General features: G+C 39.8%; 2 protein-coding genes across 3 annotated transcripts; one reads left to right on the top strand and one right to left on the bottom strand.

Annotated features, from left to right (window-relative positions):
• Positions 1 to 192: 192 nt before the first annotated feature.
• UQCRC2 (ubiquinol-cytochrome c reductase core protein 2) lies at positions 193 to 10592 on the bottom strand. Its single transcript, XM_027469562.3, has 14 exons — positions 10458 to 10592; positions 8985 to 9077; positions 8727 to 8876; positions 7781 to 7845; positions 6875 to 6931; positions 6403 to 6527; positions 5788 to 5885; positions 5313 to 5370; positions 5054 to 5149; positions 3864 to 4063; positions 3508 to 3588; positions 2876 to 2952; positions 1246 to 1399; positions 193 to 434 (listed from the first exon to the last, which is right to left on the bottom strand). Exons 1-14 carry the CDS (start codon positions 10491 to 10493, stop codon positions 351 to 353), a joined length of 1374 nt encoding a protein of 457 aa, XP_027325363.1. The 5' UTR covers positions 10494 to 10592; the 3' UTR covers positions 193 to 350.
• Positions 10521 to 22150, top strand: CRYM (crystallin mu). Of its 2 annotated transcripts, none has more exons than XM_038187116.2 (8): positions 10521 to 10807; positions 11537 to 11687; positions 12742 to 12804; positions 15141 to 15242; positions 15773 to 15956; positions 18092 to 18213; positions 19071 to 19155; positions 19824 to 22150. In XM_038187116.2, exons 1-8 carry the CDS (start codon positions 10521 to 10523, stop codon positions 19886 to 19888), a joined length of 1059 nt encoding a protein of 352 aa, XP_038043044.1. In that variant the 3' UTR covers positions 19889 to 22150. The 2 variants fall into 2 exon arrangements, with proteins under 2 accessions (XP_038043044.1, XP_027325365.1); XM_027469564.3 differs by lacking the exon at positions 10521 to 10807 and adding an exon at positions 10830 to 11314.
• Positions 22151 to 22351: the final 201 nt, after the last annotated feature.

Here is a 22351-nt window from a genome sequence, read left to right as displayed (position 1 = left end):
CAACCAGTAATGATTACAAGGTTCATCTGGATCAGGATCACAAGGATCATTTTTGACATACATATTTTTTACATCAACTAAAAGTTACCTTATTTTCTCACAGCAGTTTTAGCTTCAACATATAGGGCCAGACTTGCCAGCATTTTAGATACCACTTTCAGTGGAAAAAAAAAAAATAAAATCAACACAATGTATGAACTCAGCACTTTATTTGATGAGTGCAAGCCCACAATTACACCAGGTTAATTTCCTGAAAGAACTGAATTCATAAATAACAATGTAGTAATTTCTTTAGAACACAGGTGATTTACAGTTCAGGTCCATCATGAAACTGTATCCCAGCTTTGTTTTTACAACTCATCAAGAAAAGGAGTATTTCCCAAATCACCACTAGCTGCCATGGATTTCTTCCCACTGACAAACTTCTTTGCAGCCTGAAAACACATCAGAAAAATTGATGTAAGGATATATTCACTACAACAGAGTTTCTTGCCACTCACAGCCTCAACCTCAAGTCATTAAAAAAAATAAGTGACTCCATGACCTACTATAGTAGGTCATTGAGTCTACAATTTTCCTTTGGCTGTCTAAGCTTACTTGCTCGTAATTCAGCTCCTCATTAAAGGGGAATGAGGGAATGACAGCTAGCTATAAAAGGCATAAAATCTTTGGAAGTGGATATTCCCAGAATTCTACTTACACCACCACAAGATACAGTGGTTCTGTCCTTATTACTAAAGCTATTGCTAGTTACTACTGCAACACAAGGAAGTGATGACTAGGAAAATAAGTTTTGTCTTCGAACGTCTCTCTGATGGATTTTTGGTTGGAATTTGCTTCAAGTATAAACTACATTGCTATTCTGAATTACCTTGCTGCTGTATCAGCTTATCACTGAAAGCCTAGTTGTTTTGTTAAGTCCACCACGTATTCTAGGCTCAGGAATCCTAGAAGTCTTGACACAGAGCTGCCCATACTGAAACTCATAGCAAGTTTTCCTTTAATACTGGTTGGCAGTTTGGTACTCTCAGCTACACTGGCTTTATATAAATAAGTATATAGTCTTTTAAATTTAATTAAAGGGCCTTCTGTTAATAAAGGCCTCAAAAGATAGACAACTGGTATATGTAAGCTAATTGCTTAAAAGAAAAGATGTGTGTTTTATAAACAAACACAAATGAACACCACTTTCGTATTAAAATCTTAGTGATTAAGAAACACCTGTAAATGCTGACACATACTTACATTCACAACATCAGCAGTGGATACTGAGTCAATTTTTTGAGCAACAACAGATGGTGATGTGTGTGTGCCAGAAACCAATGACTCGGAGCCAATTTCATTCAGCAAACCTTCTGCAGATTCCACTGACATCAAATAGGCAGCTTTCAGCTGATTTCTGCCAAACAAAGCATTAAGCAAGTGAGCACATAGGTTCTGTTATTACCACCCCTTGAAAGTGCAATGAGTTTTTAGCATTTTAACCTTTCAAGACTTTGATAGATTTTCCTAACCATAGAAACCTTCCATGCTTGAAAAAGGCACCACAAATCGTCAAAGCATGAAATTAACAGGGTAATGGAATACCACCTGCCTTGGAATGATCAGCCACCCCACACAATCAGGAGATCTCTAGCTCAAAATTTGTTTCTGTTTGAAGTAACTAATAAAAGTACTTCACCAATTAGACAAAACCTATTAAGTTAAAAAATCAGGTTTGAAATTGATGCCTGCATCTTATCAAGAACTGATGTGTGTAAAGCAATTTTCTGGTAAAGCAGCAGTGATTGTAAATGTTCCTTGTAGAATAGTTCAATTTTCTGGGAAAAGACACCAGATTCATACTGTGATTTTTTTTCCTGGTATAGACAGTCTTACTGCTACTCAAGAAAATCTTAATTAAAAAAAGGTTAGTGGCAGAAAATAGTTTATTTCAATAGAATAGGACTAGGTACCTTGCTATTTTTGACTGAATTGCAATATTCTACAAACATCACTGACCTTGAGAATTTTTTTGTCACTCATGTAAAACAAGTGTAAAACAGAATGTGTACCATTTAGCTACAAGTGACTATGGCACAACCAGTCATGTCTAATTTATGTATTCTGTAATCAAGATTTACATGGAGTCCTATGAGCACTTCACATACACAGCAGACAGCATTTTTGTTTTTCTACTTGAGTGAATCTGTACCATATTGTATTGTACTATTACAGCTTTAGAGGCTCAGTGCAGTTTAAACTCTGAGTAGCATTAAACACCACCTCACTAAATGTGCATGCCCTCTATAAATCAGGAACTCCAGAACTCTGCTATTATTACACCACTGACAGCAATTTTCTCCTTCTCAAAGTTTCCTAAGGGAAAAATATATTTAGAGCACTTGGATGTAATATCACTAATTCAGTGCTTTACATTTGCAAATCCTCATTACTGCTATTCTTAGAAGATTCAGAAGGGCGTAGTTGCTTAATATGACTGTTTCAGGAGTTACTGCAGTGTGACTGTACAGGGAATTACCTAAATAATGCATTTTAGAATTCCAATTTAAATGCCTTAGTACAAGGGAGCATGATTAAAACAACATCATCTGTTGATGCTTGCAAATTCCTTACACTGAAACAGTTAGTTGAAAATATTAACGTTTATTGAACAAGTTTTTATGAGGAAATACTGCTAGCAGAGAATCAGTGTAGCTTCAGGGGAAATAAAGTCTACTGATAGTGCTTCAATTTTAACACAGAAAAGGAAGCATTTCACAATAGAAATAATTACAGCACTATACAAGCACTGCTGTACAGAATAGCCCAAGTGCTTGATAAGTGGCTGCACGTTAAGAAACCTCTCCATCACATTAGATGGTTCTTTACTCACTTTGCCTTTGTGACATCTTCATCTGTGACACCGCCTTGAGCAATTGCCTTCATCTGGTTCAAAGCAGCTTTAATGACCTGAGAAAAATTTAATCACGTAAGAATTCTTCCAGCATTAAATTTAAACATGTTATTCCTATTATCTGACATTTAGAAAGACTTCAGGGAAAAGCAGCTGATAGTAGTAGGATTGTTAGCTCAGCCTCAATATTGAACAGCTTTAGAACAAAACTAAAAACACCCATAAATGCCAAAACGTGATTAAAAAAGAGCTGTGTGGATCTGAATTGCAACACCATGTTAATTTGTATGGCCTCACCATTTTTCCAGAGTATTTAGTTCTGTCAGCTTAATGAGCTGGCATGCTCATCACAATCTACTTAGGTTTAAAAATTTCAAGTCCTACACTCAGCAATCCATGGTACTTTACTAGCTCTAGTTCATATTACATATTTGTACTTTTGAGAAAGTAAGTCTCATTGCCAGCCTACAGAAATGTTGTAACCAAACACGCAGCACTGTCATACAAGAAGGCAGATCAATTGTATTTAAGAAAAATTAGTCTCTGCCTCAAGCCAAAGCACTATTTTGTCAGTAAGGTTGTTAATACTTAAATTCTAATTGGCAACTCACCTGCCCAGCATCTTGAGCCTGGGATATGGTATAAAACCCGAATAGACCAGAATCAGAGTAATTAACATTAAATGCGGAAGCCTGAAAAACAAACATCATCTATTGTTTCAAGTAGCAGAACAACTCAGTATTAAGCATAGGAAAATTACTATAAGGATCCAAAATACTGGAATTCAGGAAGCTAGACTCCACCTGTGCAAAGGAAAGATCACATTGGAATGCCTTCTCTGAAATATTTCACCTTATGCAAGAATTAATAATAATAACTAATGAAGACTCTAGCTGGAAATAGTAACCTCTCAAAGGATAGTATGCATTTTGCTTAAAACATGAGTGTAGTGACTTTCTGAACTTACATCAAATGGCTGAGTAGTTGCTTTAGCAACACTCTGGTACAGTTTGCTGGTAACATTGCTTCCCCTCTTGATAAGGGGTCCAGCACCCAAAACATGCTGAAGGACACTGAATGCATTTGCTTCCTCACTTCCAACAGCAGCTCCTTCTATTACAACAGCAGCATGGACAAGGCTATCACCATTCTGTTCTCTGATTTCTCCTAAAAATACAGTAACAGAATAAAAGATTATGCAGCATTCAGTTAAAAACTGCTACACATTCAGAGGTATGGAAAGGAAACACTTCTGCCCGGGGTTATTTTTGTGATGGAGAAGTCAAGTTGTGAAGTTATTGCATATGTAGTCAGAAAAGACAGAAAGAAGCTGTTAGTAAGCTGTAGGTCATCATGTAGCTTCCTAATCATTAAACCCCCTTACAACCCTAAGATGCTGTTCTTAATACTTATTAAAACAAACATATTCCTTTGAAAAAAGCATTTAATGAAATCCCCTGCATTCAAAAAAAAAAAGTCTTGCAAGCATAAAACCAAGTACATTACTACACCTAATTTGAGCCTGATCCTAAAAGTGTAAAATGATAAAACTGAGTCTCCAGATAACAAATATATAAAAGTACTGTACCCTCTGTTCATAAGAGTATTCTGTTTTTACAGAAACTGAAGTTATTTCATTCAAACCTCAAAACTTTATATTTTTCTATTTGTCTACTGAGTGATCCGATACCCCAACTAAAGACCAGTGAATAGCAGTAGGACAAGATACTGCTCTGAAAGAGCTAAGCCTTGCTTTGTCTCTTATGAAACACTTAACACAGTCTAACATATCTTCCCTAACAATCTCCAACTGATTCTAGACACTTAAACTACTCTCTACCTTTCCCAATTTTTAAGGGAATCTTCCCAGATATGCCAAGAAAAAAATATATGCCAGCCTGTTTTTCCACTTCACAGAACAAATGATCATGCAGGTAAAGCTTTATTGAAGACACTGTTTCTGTTTTATCCCAGGACCTTCCATGGTGGGGAGAAAGAAAATCCTCTGTTTATCTAGGTGGGAGATACCACTCAATTGTTATTTTCCATGCAGAACGCTTAGCACATCTATATAGTTTTCATCTGTAACTTTAAATAATACTACATTTATAATAACACCCCCAAATCATTCCGAACAGGTACAGAAAACTTACTTACCCCCTCGGTAGACAGCCTTTACGCTAGCAGTACCAGCTCCACTTCGGATATTTAGAAACTGCTCTGCAACTTGCTTTAAGGTAGAATGCTTTACACCTGCAATGCAATAGTTTATTCCAAGTAATGTCACTGTTACGTAACTGGTATAAGTTTTTCAGTAATATAAGTGTTATCATAACAATCTTCTTCTCCAGAAAACTCAGATTTCTATAGTAGTTTCCCCTTACGAATTGCAGTGTCCATTAAAGAACATACATACCTATTCCCACAAGAGCCATTCTCGCACTTGTGAAATTGTTCTGCACAAAATGGTGAAGCTGCAACAGTAAAGTCACATTTTAAGGTATTTGGCATAAAGAACAAAAATGAAAAGCAAGTTCCTGACATTCAGACCTTATACTTCCTAAAGCAACCAGCTCCAATGCTTCCAAAAAGAACTGTCTGTAGAGCATCATTTTACATGCTTTCCAGTGACAGCCACAAAACCCTTTTATACAACACACATTTCATTGACAGCCTTACTATCAACAGAAAGCCGCTGATGTTAACAACCTTTCTACATGTGAATGAGTTCTAAACTCAATACTAAAAGCATCAAGGCTACAGATTAGTTTAACACCAGACTAATATGATAATAAATACTTACTATATATTTGAAAAATTAATTTTCTCTGTCAAGTATCAACTATCCTTACTAAGGAAACTAAGATAGACTTATAACACAAGAATCCTACCTGCTCAGATGTAATTTTTCCAATTCTGTAATCTGGACAATATAAGGGGTTTGCCAGAGCAGTCTTGTAAGCTGCAGCATGCAAGTTTTCCAGCACTCCTAAGAGGAACAAAGTTTATGACTAACATAATAGCTACTTTTAATGAACATTATGAATGAATCTAAATGTTACACCAGTGACTGAGCTATGGTCCACTTCCACACTAAAGACATTCATCCACAAGATCTGCAATAGCAGGACTGTAATAAGCTAAAACTCAGTATTGGACAAGTCCTTAAGCAACAGTCTGCAGACTTCCACCTTTTAAAAACACTAAACACTTGTAAATGCTCAATGCTTTTTGAGCCTCATCAGCAAGCTGCAGATACAGTTGTTTTTTGTTTGTTCGTTTTTCTTTTGGGATGGAGAGTAGTAAAAAACAGTAACATTGTTATATATGAGCTGGAAAAAAAACATGGATTTGCTAAGAAATTCCATAGCAACAGAAAGACAATACCTATCAACAGAGAAAGGGTGAAAAATGGAATAACCAGGTGACTAAGCAAAGTTTTCCAAAGTTTGTCATTTTGAAGATACTCCCATGAAGCCAATACATTGATCAGAAAATACACCTACCAACTTGAGGATTCTGAAATGCAATTGCTTTGTCAACTTTTAATTGTGGCTGAAGATCAGATACTTCCCATCGTCTGAACTCTGGAGCTGTGGTGACATTTAGAAGGTACTCCATTACTGTATCACTAGAGAAAAAAGTTACAAAGGGATTAAACACAACAGAAGTAGCATGTATTTCTTTCCTAGTTGAAAGCAACTCAAACCAACCAATAAGAAGCACATTAACAGAGTATGTCACTAAAGCTAGAGTAGTTATTAGCACAGCTGTATGACAGATGAGAATTCTAATTCAGTTCTGCCGCATTCATATGCTTGTGAGAGAAAAACAGGAGCTAAATATTAATGCAGTAATTTACTGATTTATTACCACGACATTAAAACTAGATTAACACCTACCCTTTAAAATGGTAAGTCTTTGCTTTACTACAGAGCAATTACAATTATTTGGTTTACAGTTTATCTGGATACCTACATATAGTCACGCAGGCATTCAACAGAGTAAGTCATTTTCTCTCTCGTTGAGTACACGCTAAATGAGAAAAAATACAAAAGCTATTTCAGCAGAGAGCATACGAATACTTTGACTTCTACACATATTCCCCTATTGTCTGAAGCTTTCAGCAAGGTATTGACTAGAATACAAGTTAAGGTTAACTCTGTTCCAGATGAATGTTTAAAGGAATGGTAATAGGAGCATTTTGATACACACAGTCCTATAGGAGAAATAGATATACCTAAAACCCATGTCTTAGGTAATAGCAAGTGTATTCAGGTTATAACAAGTACCTTGTGACTATCCAAATATAGGATACCATCATCATTTGCCTCAACATATTTTTTTGCTTAACAAAAAGGGTAAAGCTTAGAGTTATCTAAATCTGTCTTTAATCAAATTCTACATAAAATAATCTTACTGGTTAATTTCCAAGAAACAATGCAAGAAAGCAGGTACAGCTAGATCCCTCTTTTCTCTCTTAGGTTTTGTTTTCTAGGCTTTAAACTCCCAAGTCCCAAAATCTAGCAACTGCTTGAATTGTTCCCAGAACTGCAGTATGAGTGTTATCTATTCACAAAAGGGAAAAAATAATAAAAATATCAGCAGACCTCAGCAAGTTTAATCTTGAAGACTTAAACTGCAGAAAGCACATTAAGCTTTCTGTACAAATCATAAAACTATTATTTAAAATGCAAATTATGTGTGCACTCTTGAACCTTAGTGAAAGGAGAAGTATGAAAGTCATTTCTTGTCAATGTGCACCATTCCCACGCTGACCTTATCCACCTACATATTTTAATGCTTATTGTTTTAAGTTTCCCTTTGTCATGTAGCCTGTTTTTATCTTACCAAAATAGATTAGGTTTATGTGATGTTACAAACCTTAGGCTACCCCCAACAGCTTCAATGCCACGAGTTATCCTGAAGCAAGATGCTCCTTTAGTAGTCTATTAAAAAAGAAATGGGAAAAAAAAAATAAAATTATAGCTATTTTAAGAACAAATTTGCCAGAGGTGGTTCAGCACTCAGGCAGATGTGAAACAGTACCTGTTTATTCATTTATACAGAAAACATTATATACGTAAGAAAAGCCAACTTACTGCATCCTTGCTATCATTTCTATCATCTGCTCTGATTTTCTAATGTAATTGCTCACATAGTTGCTCCCCAGTCCCATTCCATGAGAATAATCCTATTAAATGTTTGAAATTTGGATTTTTAACTTAAATAACCTTAACACAACCAGGACAACAGATGCCTACACATACTGTTAGACTACAAGCTGTCTGGGGAAAGTGACTTCTGGCAGTGGTTAGGAAGGAGGTAATAAGCAGCTGGGACATTATTTTTTTTCTGCCTGAAACTGAAGTAGATTGAGAACACATTTCACAGCAGTCACCAGTGCTGAGTAACTCTGTCACAATCTGACTGGTGTGCAAGCATCTGCAGCTACAGCCAGATAACAACTGAGAAAAGCATAGAACAACTGTTTGGAAACATTCTACACACACAGGCGAATTTCTATCAGACATCTGAATTATCTTTTATTGCAGCTTAAGTTACATGCAAATTTTATTATAGTTGAATTGTGTACATAATTTAAGACACTATGAAAAAGTACAGAGCCAAATAAATAACATTGTCATCCAGGAAGTAATGGCATTTTTCTTGCATTTAAGCCCAGTAACCAACTATCAATGTACATTGTTTTCTGCGCTGTATGATCACGTATGCTACATGTTACCATATCACCTCTTTTTGAAGTCATACATGTAAGCTTCCCACCATTTCATCCATTGCCAAAAATAGTAAGAGAATAAAAATTTACCAAAGTAGATGCAAGCCGAAGTAAGTGAGCAGTTCCCAAGTTACCAGTGGTTTCATATCTGCTGCCCGCTTTAATGAACACACCAATTCTTGAAGCTGGAGAAAAGTTTTCCAGAGATGCAATAACTAAGCCATTTGGTAATTTTGTGATCTGCATTAAAATAAAATTTGGTTTACCGATCCATTAGAAATACTGTCACAGGTCTTCTCTGACTGACTTATAAATAAAAAGATAAAAAATACCAGTATTCATACTGACCTCCAGATCCTCAGACTCTGGAGATAATTTCACTCGTTCAGCAGTTGCTGATGGTGCAACTTTAGGAGCTACTTTAAGTGAGTACAGTCTCTTCTAGAGGACGAAGCATAAAAGAAAGGATTTTCTGAGTTAGTTCATCACGTTACATTGCATACTGAAGAAGCAAATTAATTTAAAGTTGAAATGCAACAAACAACTTCAAGTCCCACAGTAAAAACAGTGATTTCCTGTTAAGTCCTCCAGTCATTTTTACATCACTGTTGAAATCTGTACAGTGATTTATAAAAGGTTTTTGGAAGTTCAACGAGTAGTACTTAGGAAAGCTTATTTTTCTTTTTGTTGTCCCATAGCATGAATCTCTGTTGACATTATATTGTCTGTAAAACTACTGCATAGGAATTAACTGAACAAATAGCTAAGTAAACCCCATGAACACAGGATAACTTCATAGATAACTTTACGTGGTACAGGCAGTTCAACTCAGAGTCAGAATATCAACCTATCTACACTGATTACTGAGCACAAATAGGACACAGATGCAAGTCCCCAAACTGCAGAGCAATAATTAGAAGTAGGCCTTCAAATTGAACCGCTTTCCCCTTCAGTAGGTGGCAATTGAAGTGACATTAATGTTAATTTCAAATCTTAAATGCTATTCCCTTCCACATTTTTTTCCTCTGTGAAATAAGCATATTTATTGCTCTTCTCAAATCAAAAGAGAAAAGCCTCACCCCCTTACATCTCAAAGTAAAAAACTGAGTGACAGGCACACCATTGCAGTCAGCAGAAGGGACAGCAATGCTGGTACTGCCCTTACTTCACCACAGGCACCATTTAACATATTGCAAGTCCAGAAAAGATTCCTTTCTCCCCTCACCACAAATTCGTTAAGATATCTAATCTTAATCTCTAAGCCTTCTTATTTATTAACTAGTAGCGTATGCCTAAAATTGACTTCAAAGCATTCTGACACAGAAGCTATCCGCCATCCCCTCAGGGATTTCCAGCAGGCAGCTCCCCCAGGACGTGCCCCGGCCTCACCAGGACGTTTTCCCGCTCGCCAAGGGCATCACCTTGGCAAAAGCGCCCCTAGCGAGCCGCACCGCCGGGAGGCCGCTCGCCCCCCTCCCTGCCGAACCGAGCCCCGGGGGAGCCCCGGGAGAAGCCCATGGCCCAGCAGGAGTTGCCCTGAGGCCCCCCTGGGCCGTGCCCGCGGCCTGCCTGACCTTGAGCCGCCCCCTCCCGCTCCCGCTCCGCCGCTCGCCCTCCCCCGGCCCCATCCTCCTGCCCCTGCACCTGACTCGCAGCCCCACAGCTCTACCCGCTCCGCCCGCCCAGAGCCCACCGACGGGGCCCGGCCGGGCTCATCGCTCTGAGGCCGGCCTTCAGCAGCCCCCAGGACCCTGACAACCGCCCTGGCATCCTCCTCCGCCTGCCCGCCGCCACACAGCGCACCCCTCAGCCCTCGCTCACCGACAGAGCCGGCGCGACCCCCGCAAAGCCCCTCATCCTGCCGCGCCCGCTGAGGAGAACAAGATGGCTGCCCCGGGGGAAGACTCTGCCTTCCCGGCACGCCCTGCGCCGCCGCGGCTTTCTAGCGAGCCGAGAGCGACAACTCTACTGCTCGCGGTTAAAAGTCCTCCTCAGGCGGGGGCGGCTGCGCGCATGCGCGGGGTGCCTCTGCCCGGCCTGTGCGTGCCGTATCTGCCCGGCCTGCGCGGGGCGCTGTGGGGCGCGCCGCCATCTTGGGGCTGGGGGGGCTCTGGGCGCGCCGCCATTTTGTGGCTGTGGGGGCCCGAGGCGAGCCATGGCGCGGCTCTTCGGTAGTGTTCGCAGCCGCCCCGTCTCTTGGCAGTGTCTGAGTGGGGCTGGCGGCCGTTCTCGGGGTTCTGGAGCTCCCTTAAGCCCCAGCGGGGCCGTTTCACCGCCCGCTGGTTCTATGTGTGGGGTGCGGGGCGCCTCAGCAGCGGGCGAGGACTACGGGAGGCGCGACCGGGCCCGGGGGGCTGAGGGAGGGGGAGGCCGGGCCCGCGGGGCGGTGCTGCTGAGGGGCGGGGGGCGGTGGCAGCCGCCGGGTACTTAGCGGCGGTCGTGGGGGGCAGAGCCCGGTGCTTCAGCCCCGTGTCTCTGCCTGGTGCTTCGGCCCCACCGCTCGCCATGAGCTCGGCTCCGCCCGTCTTCATCGGCAGCGAGGAGGTGGAGAAGTACCTGCACCGCGCCAGCCTCCTGCTGCCGGCGCTGGAGGCCGCCCTGGGCAACTTCTCGGCCGGAGCAGCCGGGGGCGTCGTGCAGCCGGTGCGCGCCGTGGTGCCGGTGCGGCCTCACGGCGGGTGAGGAGAGCGGGACGGCTTCCCCGGGCTGCCAGGGGAGCGGGCCGGGCAGGGGGTGATGCTTCCCGTGGCCGCTGTCAGAGGGAGGAGGTCGGGTCCGCCGCGGGGAAGGAGAGGGATGGGTGAAATCAAAGCGTCGGGGAAAGGTGGTGGTACCCAGTTGTTGATTAACCGTTTCCGTGACTCTGATGCTGAAATTGAGTAAGTAATCCTCTTTGAAAGGTACCTGGGAGTTATGCCTGCTTACAGTGCTGCAGACGATGCTCTGACAACCAAGCTGGTGACTTTTTATGAGCACAAGAAAGATTCTTCTGTTCCCTCTCACCAAGCGACTGTCCTCTTGTTTGACCCAACCAACGGCTCTTTAAAAGCTGTGAGTTGAGTGCAACACTTCTGCATCCTCCTCTGTGAATGTTCTGCCAGCTCTCCCTTTTCATTTGTAGACATTGAACTTCACTGGTGTAAACTGGTGTAAGTTTATCATTATTAAAATGTGTTTGTGCCTAATTGGAATTTGGCTGGAGGTCTTATATCTTTCATGCGTGTTAAACAGTACTCTGTGTCCTTTTGTCAGCTGTTTACTGTAATTTGTGATTTGAAGGGAGTCTGTTGGCTCTCAGGGTGACTAGAAGAGAGAGATGATCTGGAAATGTTTACCTTGAATTTTGAAGGAAAAAGGCTTGCTTATTGAAGAATCTTGCACCATCTTAAGCCTGAATCTAAAGAGAAATGCAATTGGTATCAAAGGGAATAGTATTCATGGTCTTTTTTTTTTTTTTAATTAATATTTTTTAAGAATGTTGGCCATTTTAATTACACTGTTGTAATGGTGATTATTAAAGGACAAAAACTGGTCATGAAAAGTATAATAGCTTTTCATTCTACACTGTATTGAAAAAACATCCTTTGCCTTAAAGCCCCAAAAATCATTTATACACAGCAGTTAATACACTTTGAGACTGGAATGTCCTCCCATGCATGATACACGCACAAGGAGTTCCATGGTTCTCTGTCACCCTTCTGTTACAGGATAAAACAGTGCAGCTCAAGAATTACTGCCAGCTTGAGCTGGTCCCTGATTGTACCAGAGTGCAGAGTATTGCAGTTGTATTAGACCCTATGCTGGAAACCAAGGAAGTGAAGTGCACCTGCATGTGAGTTAGGAGTAGCTCAGATTTGACCATTTTTCACTCGATTTGTGCTGGTGGAAGGGCATGAAAGAACTGGAATAAGCAGACGATCTACCCACTCTGTACATGGGCTTCATGTGCTTTGTGGTTGCTGTAGTACTAATTACTGACCTTTATATTTTTGTCTATGCCCTTAATCTAACTTAATGCATATAATTCACGACTTGGTGAAAATATTGGGCCTTTATACATGTTTTCACTGTTTGTTTCAGTCTCATCTTGTTTTTTTTTTAAAAGGTTCTAGATGGCAGTGTTATTACAGCAAAACGAACTGCAGCAGTTTCTGCAATAGCTACCAAGGTATGTCTTCTATTTCCTAAATCAGAGCGGACTCAGTTTGTGGTGTTATCACCACCATATATATATATATATATATATATATATACGTAAACACACACACATATATACACACATTTATTTATATAAAGTAACTAGAGAGAGTGACGTGTCTTTCACTGCGTGTCAGTTTACTTCAAGTTAGAAATAATGTACATACCTTCAGGGAAAACTTAAAGCACAATTTTCTGGTTTAATTGTGAGTTGTGTTTGGCTTTAAAATTTTGTATGTGATGGCACGAGGAATCTGTGCTGTGTTTTTGTGCTTCATTCTGCATTCTTCAGGGAGTTTGTTTTGGTTTCCTCTGATTTTTTTGTTTCTTCTGTGCTTGTCTTAACATGCTTCTTATGGCATTGGGTGATAAAGCTGTGGTAACGTATTCAATTTTGTTTAGATGTGTATTTTCTGCTATGAGGCCAGTACAGGTGAGTTTCATTGGACCTGGAGAAAGAAGAAAAAGGTGTATTTCCAGGGGGGCAGTGTGGGTCCTCTTAAGACAGGTGATGTCTATAATAGTTGGTAGACTTGTCCAGAGGTATCTGTTGGTCAATTTCTCTGTCACTGTAAGATGTCCAGATGACTAGCCCTGACTACAACCATAAACTTCAGTGTCTGAAAGACAGGTGATGTAAATCTTAGTGTATGTTGCTTTACATTGTTTCTGTTGGAAATTGTTGCTGTCAAATTCTTTTTTAAAACAATATTTGGCTGTGCCCCTAGCACTGGATAGAGAGCAAGTCACCTTCCATTGTATAGCAGTGTTTTAGTGTTCACCTCAAAGAACGAGGCAGTAAGAAGAGGGCCAGAGCTGAAAGGTACTTTTGTTTTTCACCTGTCAGCTTTACATCAGACCGAAGGCTGACCTCACCACCTTGTTAGTGGCTGTCTTCATGCCAGCCTAAATCTATCCATGGCAATAGAACTAAACTGACATAAAATTGGAGTGAAGAACCTGTCCCCAAGAGCTTCCCAAGGGACAGAACAATTTACAATGGATTCCTCAAACATTAGGTTAGAGGACCTCATTCATTTCATCTATTCTCTACTTAGATGGTTCTGACAGTTTTTACACAGTCAGGGCTCTGCTGGCCTCAAAGGAGTTTGGCTGCTAAAGGGACTTCACGATCAGACCCTTCATTATTGTCTGCTGTTTTGGGAATTATTCAGGAGTGTTTGAGTTTAGCTCATAGTTGTCATCTTGTCCCCTTTATGGCATTCACTTTTTAAAGACCCGGTGCTTTTATGCAAGGAACCTTTGAAATAAGTGCTTCTGTGTCTTTGAAAGAAACATTAAAAAGAGTTCTTGCTACTGAAAAATGTGATCAATGAGATTTTTTTCAATTTTTCTTACAGCAGAATAAGTGTTGAGAGCCTACACAGTTCAAAAGCTTTTTATACAGAAGTGAGTGGCCACAGCAAATGCATAAACAAGACACGAGGATAGCTTAGGGCTGGACTCCAGCAGCCCTCTCTTCTTCCTTGCCAAGTAGTGGTGAATCACAGGCAAGAACTAAACCAGAAAACCAAAAACAGCCATAAGTCTGCATTTCAATATTGTTTTTCACATTGCTGTTTTTGCAGTACATGGTGCATAGATACAGTTTTTAAGAAAATTCCTTTCTCAGACTTGTAAATCAGGAGTTTCACCATCTGCTGTGTCTAGATCTAGAGATCATTGTGTTTCGGGATACAGAATAAATACATGTAGCAGTACACAGGGTATCTGGGGAAATACGTATAAGGAAAAATGTTGAAAGGGCCCACTGCTTTCACAACTTCAAATGTGGACGTGGGCAGTGTAGGAGAAAAGACAAAAAACAAGGTGTGAGAGGAACCTGAGCGTAATGCTTGTTTTCAGCCAGTACAGAATATCAACACTACAGTTTTACACTTGATTAATCCCATAGATATGATACATTATACTGATAGTAGTGTGTGCTAAGGCCCCAGAATCTACGTTAGACTTAACATCCAACGGCGTGAACTGAATTTTGGACTTAACAAACCTAAACAATTAAAATCCAGAATCAAGCCAAAGGATACTTTGGTGCTATTGACGCTAGCTTTTGCATTACTGTATGTATCTGTGTGCATATAGATATATAGATATATAGATAGTGGTTATTGAATATTGATTTCTATTACTAGGAATTTAATACTAGCTTTTGCATAAAACCATTTTTTGTTGTTTAAGTGGATTAAGATTACTGCTTTCTTTTTGTACTATATTGATACCTATTTCTTATCTGTTAATATATTGTCTTACCTATGCTTTTTTTGTATGTTTGATACCGCTCAGTTGTTAATGCCGGCTTTTGCAGAAGTGCTGTGCATTTTGGGAGCTGGTGTTCAAGCATATAGCCATTATGAAATCTTCATGGAGCTGTTTACATTTAAAGAGGTAATGGACACAACTGGGCACATTCATTTTTGTCTGTGATATTTCAGGAGCATATTTTATAAATAAAATGTGCTACAGACAAAGTTTCACTTCAGAGATTAATGGTGTTTTTGATCCTGTTTACGCAGAACACAATAATACTCTGAACACCTGTAAAATTTCTTGCTCAAATGTTGGTCCAAGTGTGTTGGAAACAAAGTCATGTTTCAGATGGTGTTTTTTTCCCTGAGAAAATCCTACTATGTATGCCATGTTTGGGTGAGCTTTCTGTGACTTTCCATTAAATGCATTTATTGGAAATCCTTGTGTTTTATAAATACGTTTTGACAAGGAGCTGTTACTCTGGCATTGCAAAAAAGCCAATTCAAATGTAGCTGCCCACCCACGGAATTTTCTCACTTATATGGTGGCAACGTTAAAGGGGAAAAAAAAGTTTAGGATTGATGTGACTGAAAACTGAAACAAAGTCTATTCTGTTTCAACAAGGAGAAAATCTCCAGGCTGATCTGTTTTTCCTTTCTTCCTTGAAGGTCAGGATATGGAATCGCACAAAAGAGAATGCCATGAAGTTTGCTAACTCAGTTAATGGTCCGGTGCATGTCTGCTCTTCTGCTCAGGAGGCAGTTACAGGGGCTGATGTGATTATAACAGTCACCATGGCAACAACACCAATTTTATTTGGAGAGTGGGTAAAACCAGGTGCCCATATCAATGGTATGCTATGTTCTCATCATTTAAGGACATATTTATTATCATGTTTGTTCACATACATCATTTTTGCTGCTGTGTTATTATTTCATGTTCACTTGCTCTCCATTTAAATAGCCCATACAAAAATGTTATTTCCTAAGTGATTCCTGCTCAATCTGTTGTTTTGCTGGTAGCACTCATCCTTCCTTCATCCACTTTCATAAGCTCCTCTATTTATTCATTTTGGTGCTGATCACATTGATTTTTACTGGAGTTTAAAAAAAAATAATAAATGCAATAACCAAGTAAGAACCTCACAGTTTGACCTCTCATTACAGGGAGGTTTTTTTTTTTTTTCCTGCCTTTTTGTGATGTTATCACCTTATTGTTCAGAGTTTCTGGATGTGGTCAGATTTGTTTATTTTCTTAATTGTGCGCCTGATTCAGATGACCTTGTGAACTTTCCAAATGGCACGGTAATGAGACAAAAGCGACTTGTCAAAGGGGACCATTTAAAGTAAGTTCCCACATTCTAGCAGCATCCTACCAATTTTTCAAACTCAGTTTAGTCCTTTGTCATTGAATGCTGTCTGTGTTATGTCACGGCATGGTAGTCAGAAGTACAACCAAAATCAATTAAGATCTACAGTCACTGAAGAGACGCGTACACAAAAAACCTTTTCCTTTCTTTGTCTGCTTTTTCTTTCTCCATTTAGGCATTCAGGCAACATGGAATCTGTTATTCCGTAACAGTCAGACGCTTCTAGAAAACGTTTGACTACAGTAAAACTTCCATTAACCTATGAAAAGTTTGTAATGATCTTTCTGTACTTAAGACAAATCAAGCGGTTTAACTTCTTTAGTTTCTCTAGCTATGTATAACCTGCTCTTTTTGTACTACTTACAGTGTTACAAGGAGATGATAGAAGCTGTAAGTTTAAAAATCTTGGTTAGTAAAATTCAGCTGTCTACTTATTCAGGTCTTTGCTGCGAACGACTTCGTTTCTGATCTGTTAAGGATAAATGAGGGATTGTTCAAATCTTATTTGTCTCTATAGAAATGTAACATGAATGCAGTCTGGATCAAATTGAAGGATGATAAAATTCAGGTCATTTGGCAATGATCTCATGAAAGAGGAGGAGGGTGCAAGAGATAATGGACAAAGGGAGATGGTTTTCTTATGCCTCCGCTACCCAGAGTGTCTGGCCAAGGATAATCTTCTGTCAAATATAAAATGTTTTAGAGAAGCTGTGTTAGTTAACTTTGCTTGGGGGTGACACAAACAGCCACCATCGTTTAAGTTGGCAGTCACGGAAACTGAGGCCACTGTCTGCAGAAGAGATGTAGTCTGTTTAACCTTAAGATTATCTTCCCTGAGTTGCTTTGCCAAATGTTTGTGGTCTGTTCGAATGGTGCCTTCTGTAAGCAGAAAAGAATAATTATGTCACAGTTAAGTACTGGTGTCATGCTCAGCGCTGCTAACAAAGGCTTGTTTGTTTTGTACTTACACGTACAGTTTCACATCCATACAAGAAATATAGGTGATGAGAAAGGGCTAAGAGTGCTATCTCCCCTTTGCCTTCTTAGCATTACTTGGTAGGAGCAGTTTGACCATTCTACCAAAGAGATGGAAACAGTGCCAGCGAAGAACCTCAGTTCTGTGAGATCTGCTTCACAGAGAGTTGCAGCTTAATGCTTCAGCAGGTTGAAGTGCGATGACTTACTGGTTCCAGTAGTCCAGGGTTTGCTTACGAGGATTACAAGACCTTTGTCAGCAGCAGCATCTATCTGACTAGAGGTCAAGATTGCTGTACATTTTAATGAACGGTAATGCTTTTGGAGGTTTGGACGCAATGTAATCTTTAACTGACACTAATGGAAATTTAAGGAGTCAGCACATTACAGAAGCGGGCCATATATACCTCGGCATTACAGCTGAGGCTAGGTTGAGAGAAATCCCAGCCTTTACCAGTTTTCAGGTGCATCTTTTTTTGTTTGTTTTTTTAAACCAATGAGCATGTCATCAGTGACAATGTGAGACTGTATATTATATTTCCACAGTAATGTCCATTGTTAGTTCACACATGTCTTTTGGACAAAACATGTTTTGAATTCACTTTAAATGCTCTTCCCAAGTTCATTACTTCTATTGTCTCAGCTGTTGGAGCAAGCAGACCAGACTGGCGAGAACTGGATGATGAACTGATGAAGAATTCTGTTCTGTTTGTGGATTCCAGAGAGGCTGCTCTTACTGAATCAGGAGATGTTATATTATCAAAGGTGAGGCTTTTTTAAATGAGGGACTTTCTCTTTGTGGCAGTTGGCTTGTGTTTGAAGTGAGCTAATGTGGATGATGTGCTGCACTGAAATTTTTCAGAGTATCAGATATGGCTACTAATAATTTCCAAGCACAGGCTGAAAGATAAAACAGATCTTGAAAGGGAAATTTTATGTATCTCTGACAGAACCATGTGCATTCATTATTAACCATTACATGGCACCATATGGCGTTAGCATATTTTCAGCATTGGTCTTTGTGTACAAAGTATTGTTTTGAAAGCTGGACATTTCCTGCACCATTTGGTGGTAGTTGCATATTTTCCAAATCTTCTTGTTAAAACCTGTAACTTCTTTCACATAAGATTTCAGTGTGACTGACACAAATCTGGCCCCTAGAGACTGGATGACAGAAGCCAAGCAGGCAGTCATTGATTTGCAGAAATTTGATGGGAAGAGACTATTTTAGGTTTATTGGAGTTTTCTTCTCTTTTAATATTTGTACAGAACAAACATGGTTTCCACTTCTGAGGCTCACTATAAGAGGGTCAGATCAAGTAAGGTATGTGAAGCCCCATCTCTTTTGTTGGATAGGTAACAAGCTATCCACTCTGAAAAGCTTATTTACTGAGGAAACCGACAAATGGTCTTTCTCTGAAAAGCATTCCACTTTTCTGAGATTTCTTTCCAGTTTCTGTATTATTGATATGAATACTGGTCTGCTTTTCAACAGGAAGGAATCAGTTACGGGATAGCAGAACTGGAGGGGTTTCATTTGAAGTCACTCAGGAAAAAAAAAAGTTTTAATGTACATATGGATGTTACATTTCTGTATAAATATGTATTTTTTTTTTTCACAGGCGGAGATTTTTGCTGAGCTGGGAGAGGTACTGAAAGGTACAAAACCAGCTCTGCCTGAGAAGACAACGGTCTTTAAATCACTAGGTAAGCCCCTCCTGTGTGCAAGCCTGACAGAAGACAATGCCTTGTTATTTATTAGGTCCCCCATGCGTGGGAAAACTGCTGATCATCTTCAAAACTGCAGTGGCAACACGTTCTCCAAAAGGAACTAGACTGTGATTTGTATTTTCCCTTTTTATTGATTTAGCAGGACTGATGTAATGAAAAGAGATAAGAAAACAGGCAAACAATAGGAAAAGTACCTTTTCCGTTTCACAGTTATTCAAAAATGAATGCAACGTTTATTAAGGCAGCCCCAACATGAATGTCCTGTTGTCATGCCTCTGAAGTCTGTCCAACCTACAGATAATGTGACATTGCGCTGTAGTGTTGTGGCTGCTGTTTGGGGAAGGGAACAGGAGTGGTGATGAGTTACCATGTTCTGAGCTGTATGGCGTATCTGAAAGGGTCAAACTGTGATGTGAACACTGAATCAGAAAATGAGATTCCTGCTATTACATTAACTTCATATCAGACACACAACAATTACATGGTGACAATAATTTTGAACATAACACTGCAGGTGTTTGGGTTGGGGAGTTAATCCTGTTCCTGTCCAATTAGATAACTTTTTAAGTCTTTCTCTTTCCTTCTGAAGCTATATTATTTAATACAGCTGAAGCACTGTTTGAAGATGACTAATTCTCTTTCAGGGATGGCGGTTGAAGATACAGTAGCAGCAAAATTTGTTTATGATTCCTGGTCAGCTGCTAACTAAAGAGGGAAGTCTACGATGCCAACGAGGCCATAAAATACGAAGAAAATCATTTGCACTTAGTTTCCTTGGATTTTTTGTTAACAAGAAGGGCAGCAATCCTGTCTGAATGCAGCCCTTCTACAGCTTTCAAGAATGAAAAGTAAACTGTCACATGTTTTCCAATGACAAGTGTTAGATACCTTCAGTATTATTAGTAAATGTATCTCATGTAAATGCCAAGTGTTAGATATTTGCATTGACATTAACAGGTATTTATGTATTTTGGTATAATTCTGGAATCAGTGCATTTCCTCCTTAATTATTTCTGTAGTGGGAACCTGGGGGTAGGTTTCATGCTTCTAGAGGGGTAATTCCTACAGGGTAGAAGACAGCTTCAGAGGTTCAGAAGTTCAGAGAACAGAGTTTGACATTTAACTGTGATGGTACTTCAAATACCACTGTGGTTTTGTTACTACATGGGCAGTTACCTAGTCTTCAGTCTCTCCTGGGGACACAGCCCACCCAGGCTCAAGCATGCATCTTCCTTTCCAGCTCAGGCTGGGGTCTAGAAGTCACCATCCTTACTTTCAGCCCCCGACAGCCCTCATTTCCTGCCTGCCCTCAGATACGATTGATTTCCATTTAAGAGCATGCTCCTGAGTGGGACTTTCATATGAAGAATGATGGTTAAAATCTTCCAAATCTTCCCTATGGTTAGATTTGCTTCTGTGAAAGACCTGGCTCAGGAAGGCTCAAAGAGTGCAAAATTGGAGCTGCTATTATGTACATTTTAACTGTGAGAAAACTATATGCAGTACCTTTTTTAGTACATTCCTGTTTGGAGTTTTGCAATTTTCTTGTTGCAAGGAGTCATCCAAAATGTGAGCACTAAAAATGTTTTTTGACTTAACTTTTATCTGTATTCTCTTGGGAGATTTTCCTGTTAATCTATTGTGTTTGTAAGTTCTTTTCTAAGTTTCTTGAAGGTTGAAACAATGCTGAGTTCAGTGGGATAAACTTAAAGTATACAGGCAAATACTTTCATCTTGGCTGTACCACGCATCATTAGGTAATTGTTCTTTCATGCCAGTGGATATTTGCTGGAGCAGGAATTTCAATGATCCTTTCTTGACAGAGGAGCCCAGGGACGTTCTACAGAAGTTCCAGTTTTGTGCTGTTATGCAACTGCCTTAGGAAAGATTGAGCATCTGAAAAATAGCCATTGCCCTGGAAACAAATTCCTGTCTCAAGCTAGAGTTGTGCCTTGTGAAATTTTATTTCATCTTGCATATTATTTCATGTAGGCTATTCCTTCCTTCTGTAGAAGGATTAGATGACATAGAATAAATGGAGCAAGAGGAAGGCGGTTCAGAAGCAGTTAGTGTTAAAGCCTTTGATGGTGCATAAGTAAGTGTAGAAGATGTTAATGAGTACAGTGCAGGTGTGGCATAAGTAATACTCCAAATTATAAGCTTGGTGTAAATTAGTTGGAAAAGCTAGTAAGTGGCAGAGTTTGTAATGTATACAACTTCAGGATGGAAGGATACCAGACCAGTAAGTGAATGGGGCTAAAGGATGCGTTCACGACGATAAAAATGTAACTCCACTGATCTTGTTTGTATCAGTGGAAACAAGAACAGATATTTCTCTACTACCTTTTACACTTTTTAATTATAGCAAAGTTACCTGTGTATTTTCAGACATGTCTTTTTCTTCATGTCATTTGTGAAGCATTCAGAAATGTGTGTTGGCTGAGCCTGTTACTTCAGTGACGGGTAACTCCACTAGCATGAGGCAAATGTGACAGCCTTAGGTGTTCTATCATTCAGGAACTGTATGGACACTTGCACTTACTATTCGTAAGAATATTATCAAAGTTCTGTGCCTGTATGGATCAAAATTTGTAATTTGAGATGAGGTGTTGTGTTTGGGAAGCAGACACACGGTTTATATTCACATGTACTCATCTACAGACTATGCACTTTAAAAAGTAGATGGAGCCAGTCCAAAGACGTGAGTCTGAAAACAGTGTTCCCAGATTTCCTTGGCAATAGGAGGGTCTGGGAGCCTGGCTTCAGCATTTTACTTCTGAATTCTTGAAGAGGATTCAATTCAACTATAATGGAAGTTGCTTGTATGTTGTCTTAGATTTTTGGGGGTGGGGTAAGGGTAAAAAATAGTAGTCTTAATTTCCATGTTTTCTTCTCTTATAGATTAGTGTCTCAAGATTTGTGTAACTTGGATTTATGTTAAAAATAAATAGCTACTGCCATTTGACTTTCATTTTGTTATCCATTGTTTGTCTGTTCTGGGTAGTGTTTGTTGTGAAGATCAGGAAGAAAGTAAGCTGTCGCACTGACTGCTGTTACAGTAAATGTGATCACAATGTAAAGGCAAAAACAGACAGACTGCTCTGCTCTATTGTGATACTCAGTTTTGCAGTCATTGTCCTGCATTGTACATTCCCTTCTCTGTGCTGGACAG

Source organism: Anas platyrhynchos, chromosome 15 (assembly GCF_047663525.1).
Source record: "Anas platyrhynchos isolate ZD024472 breed Pekin duck chromosome 15, IASCAAS_PekinDuck_T2T, whole genome shotgun sequence".
Classification (NCBI taxonomy): Eukaryota; Metazoa; Chordata; class Aves; order Anseriformes; family Anatidae; genus Anas; species Anas platyrhynchos.
Note: the sequence above shows the minus strand (reverse complement) of the source record. Positions and strands in the feature narration are given on the sequence as shown.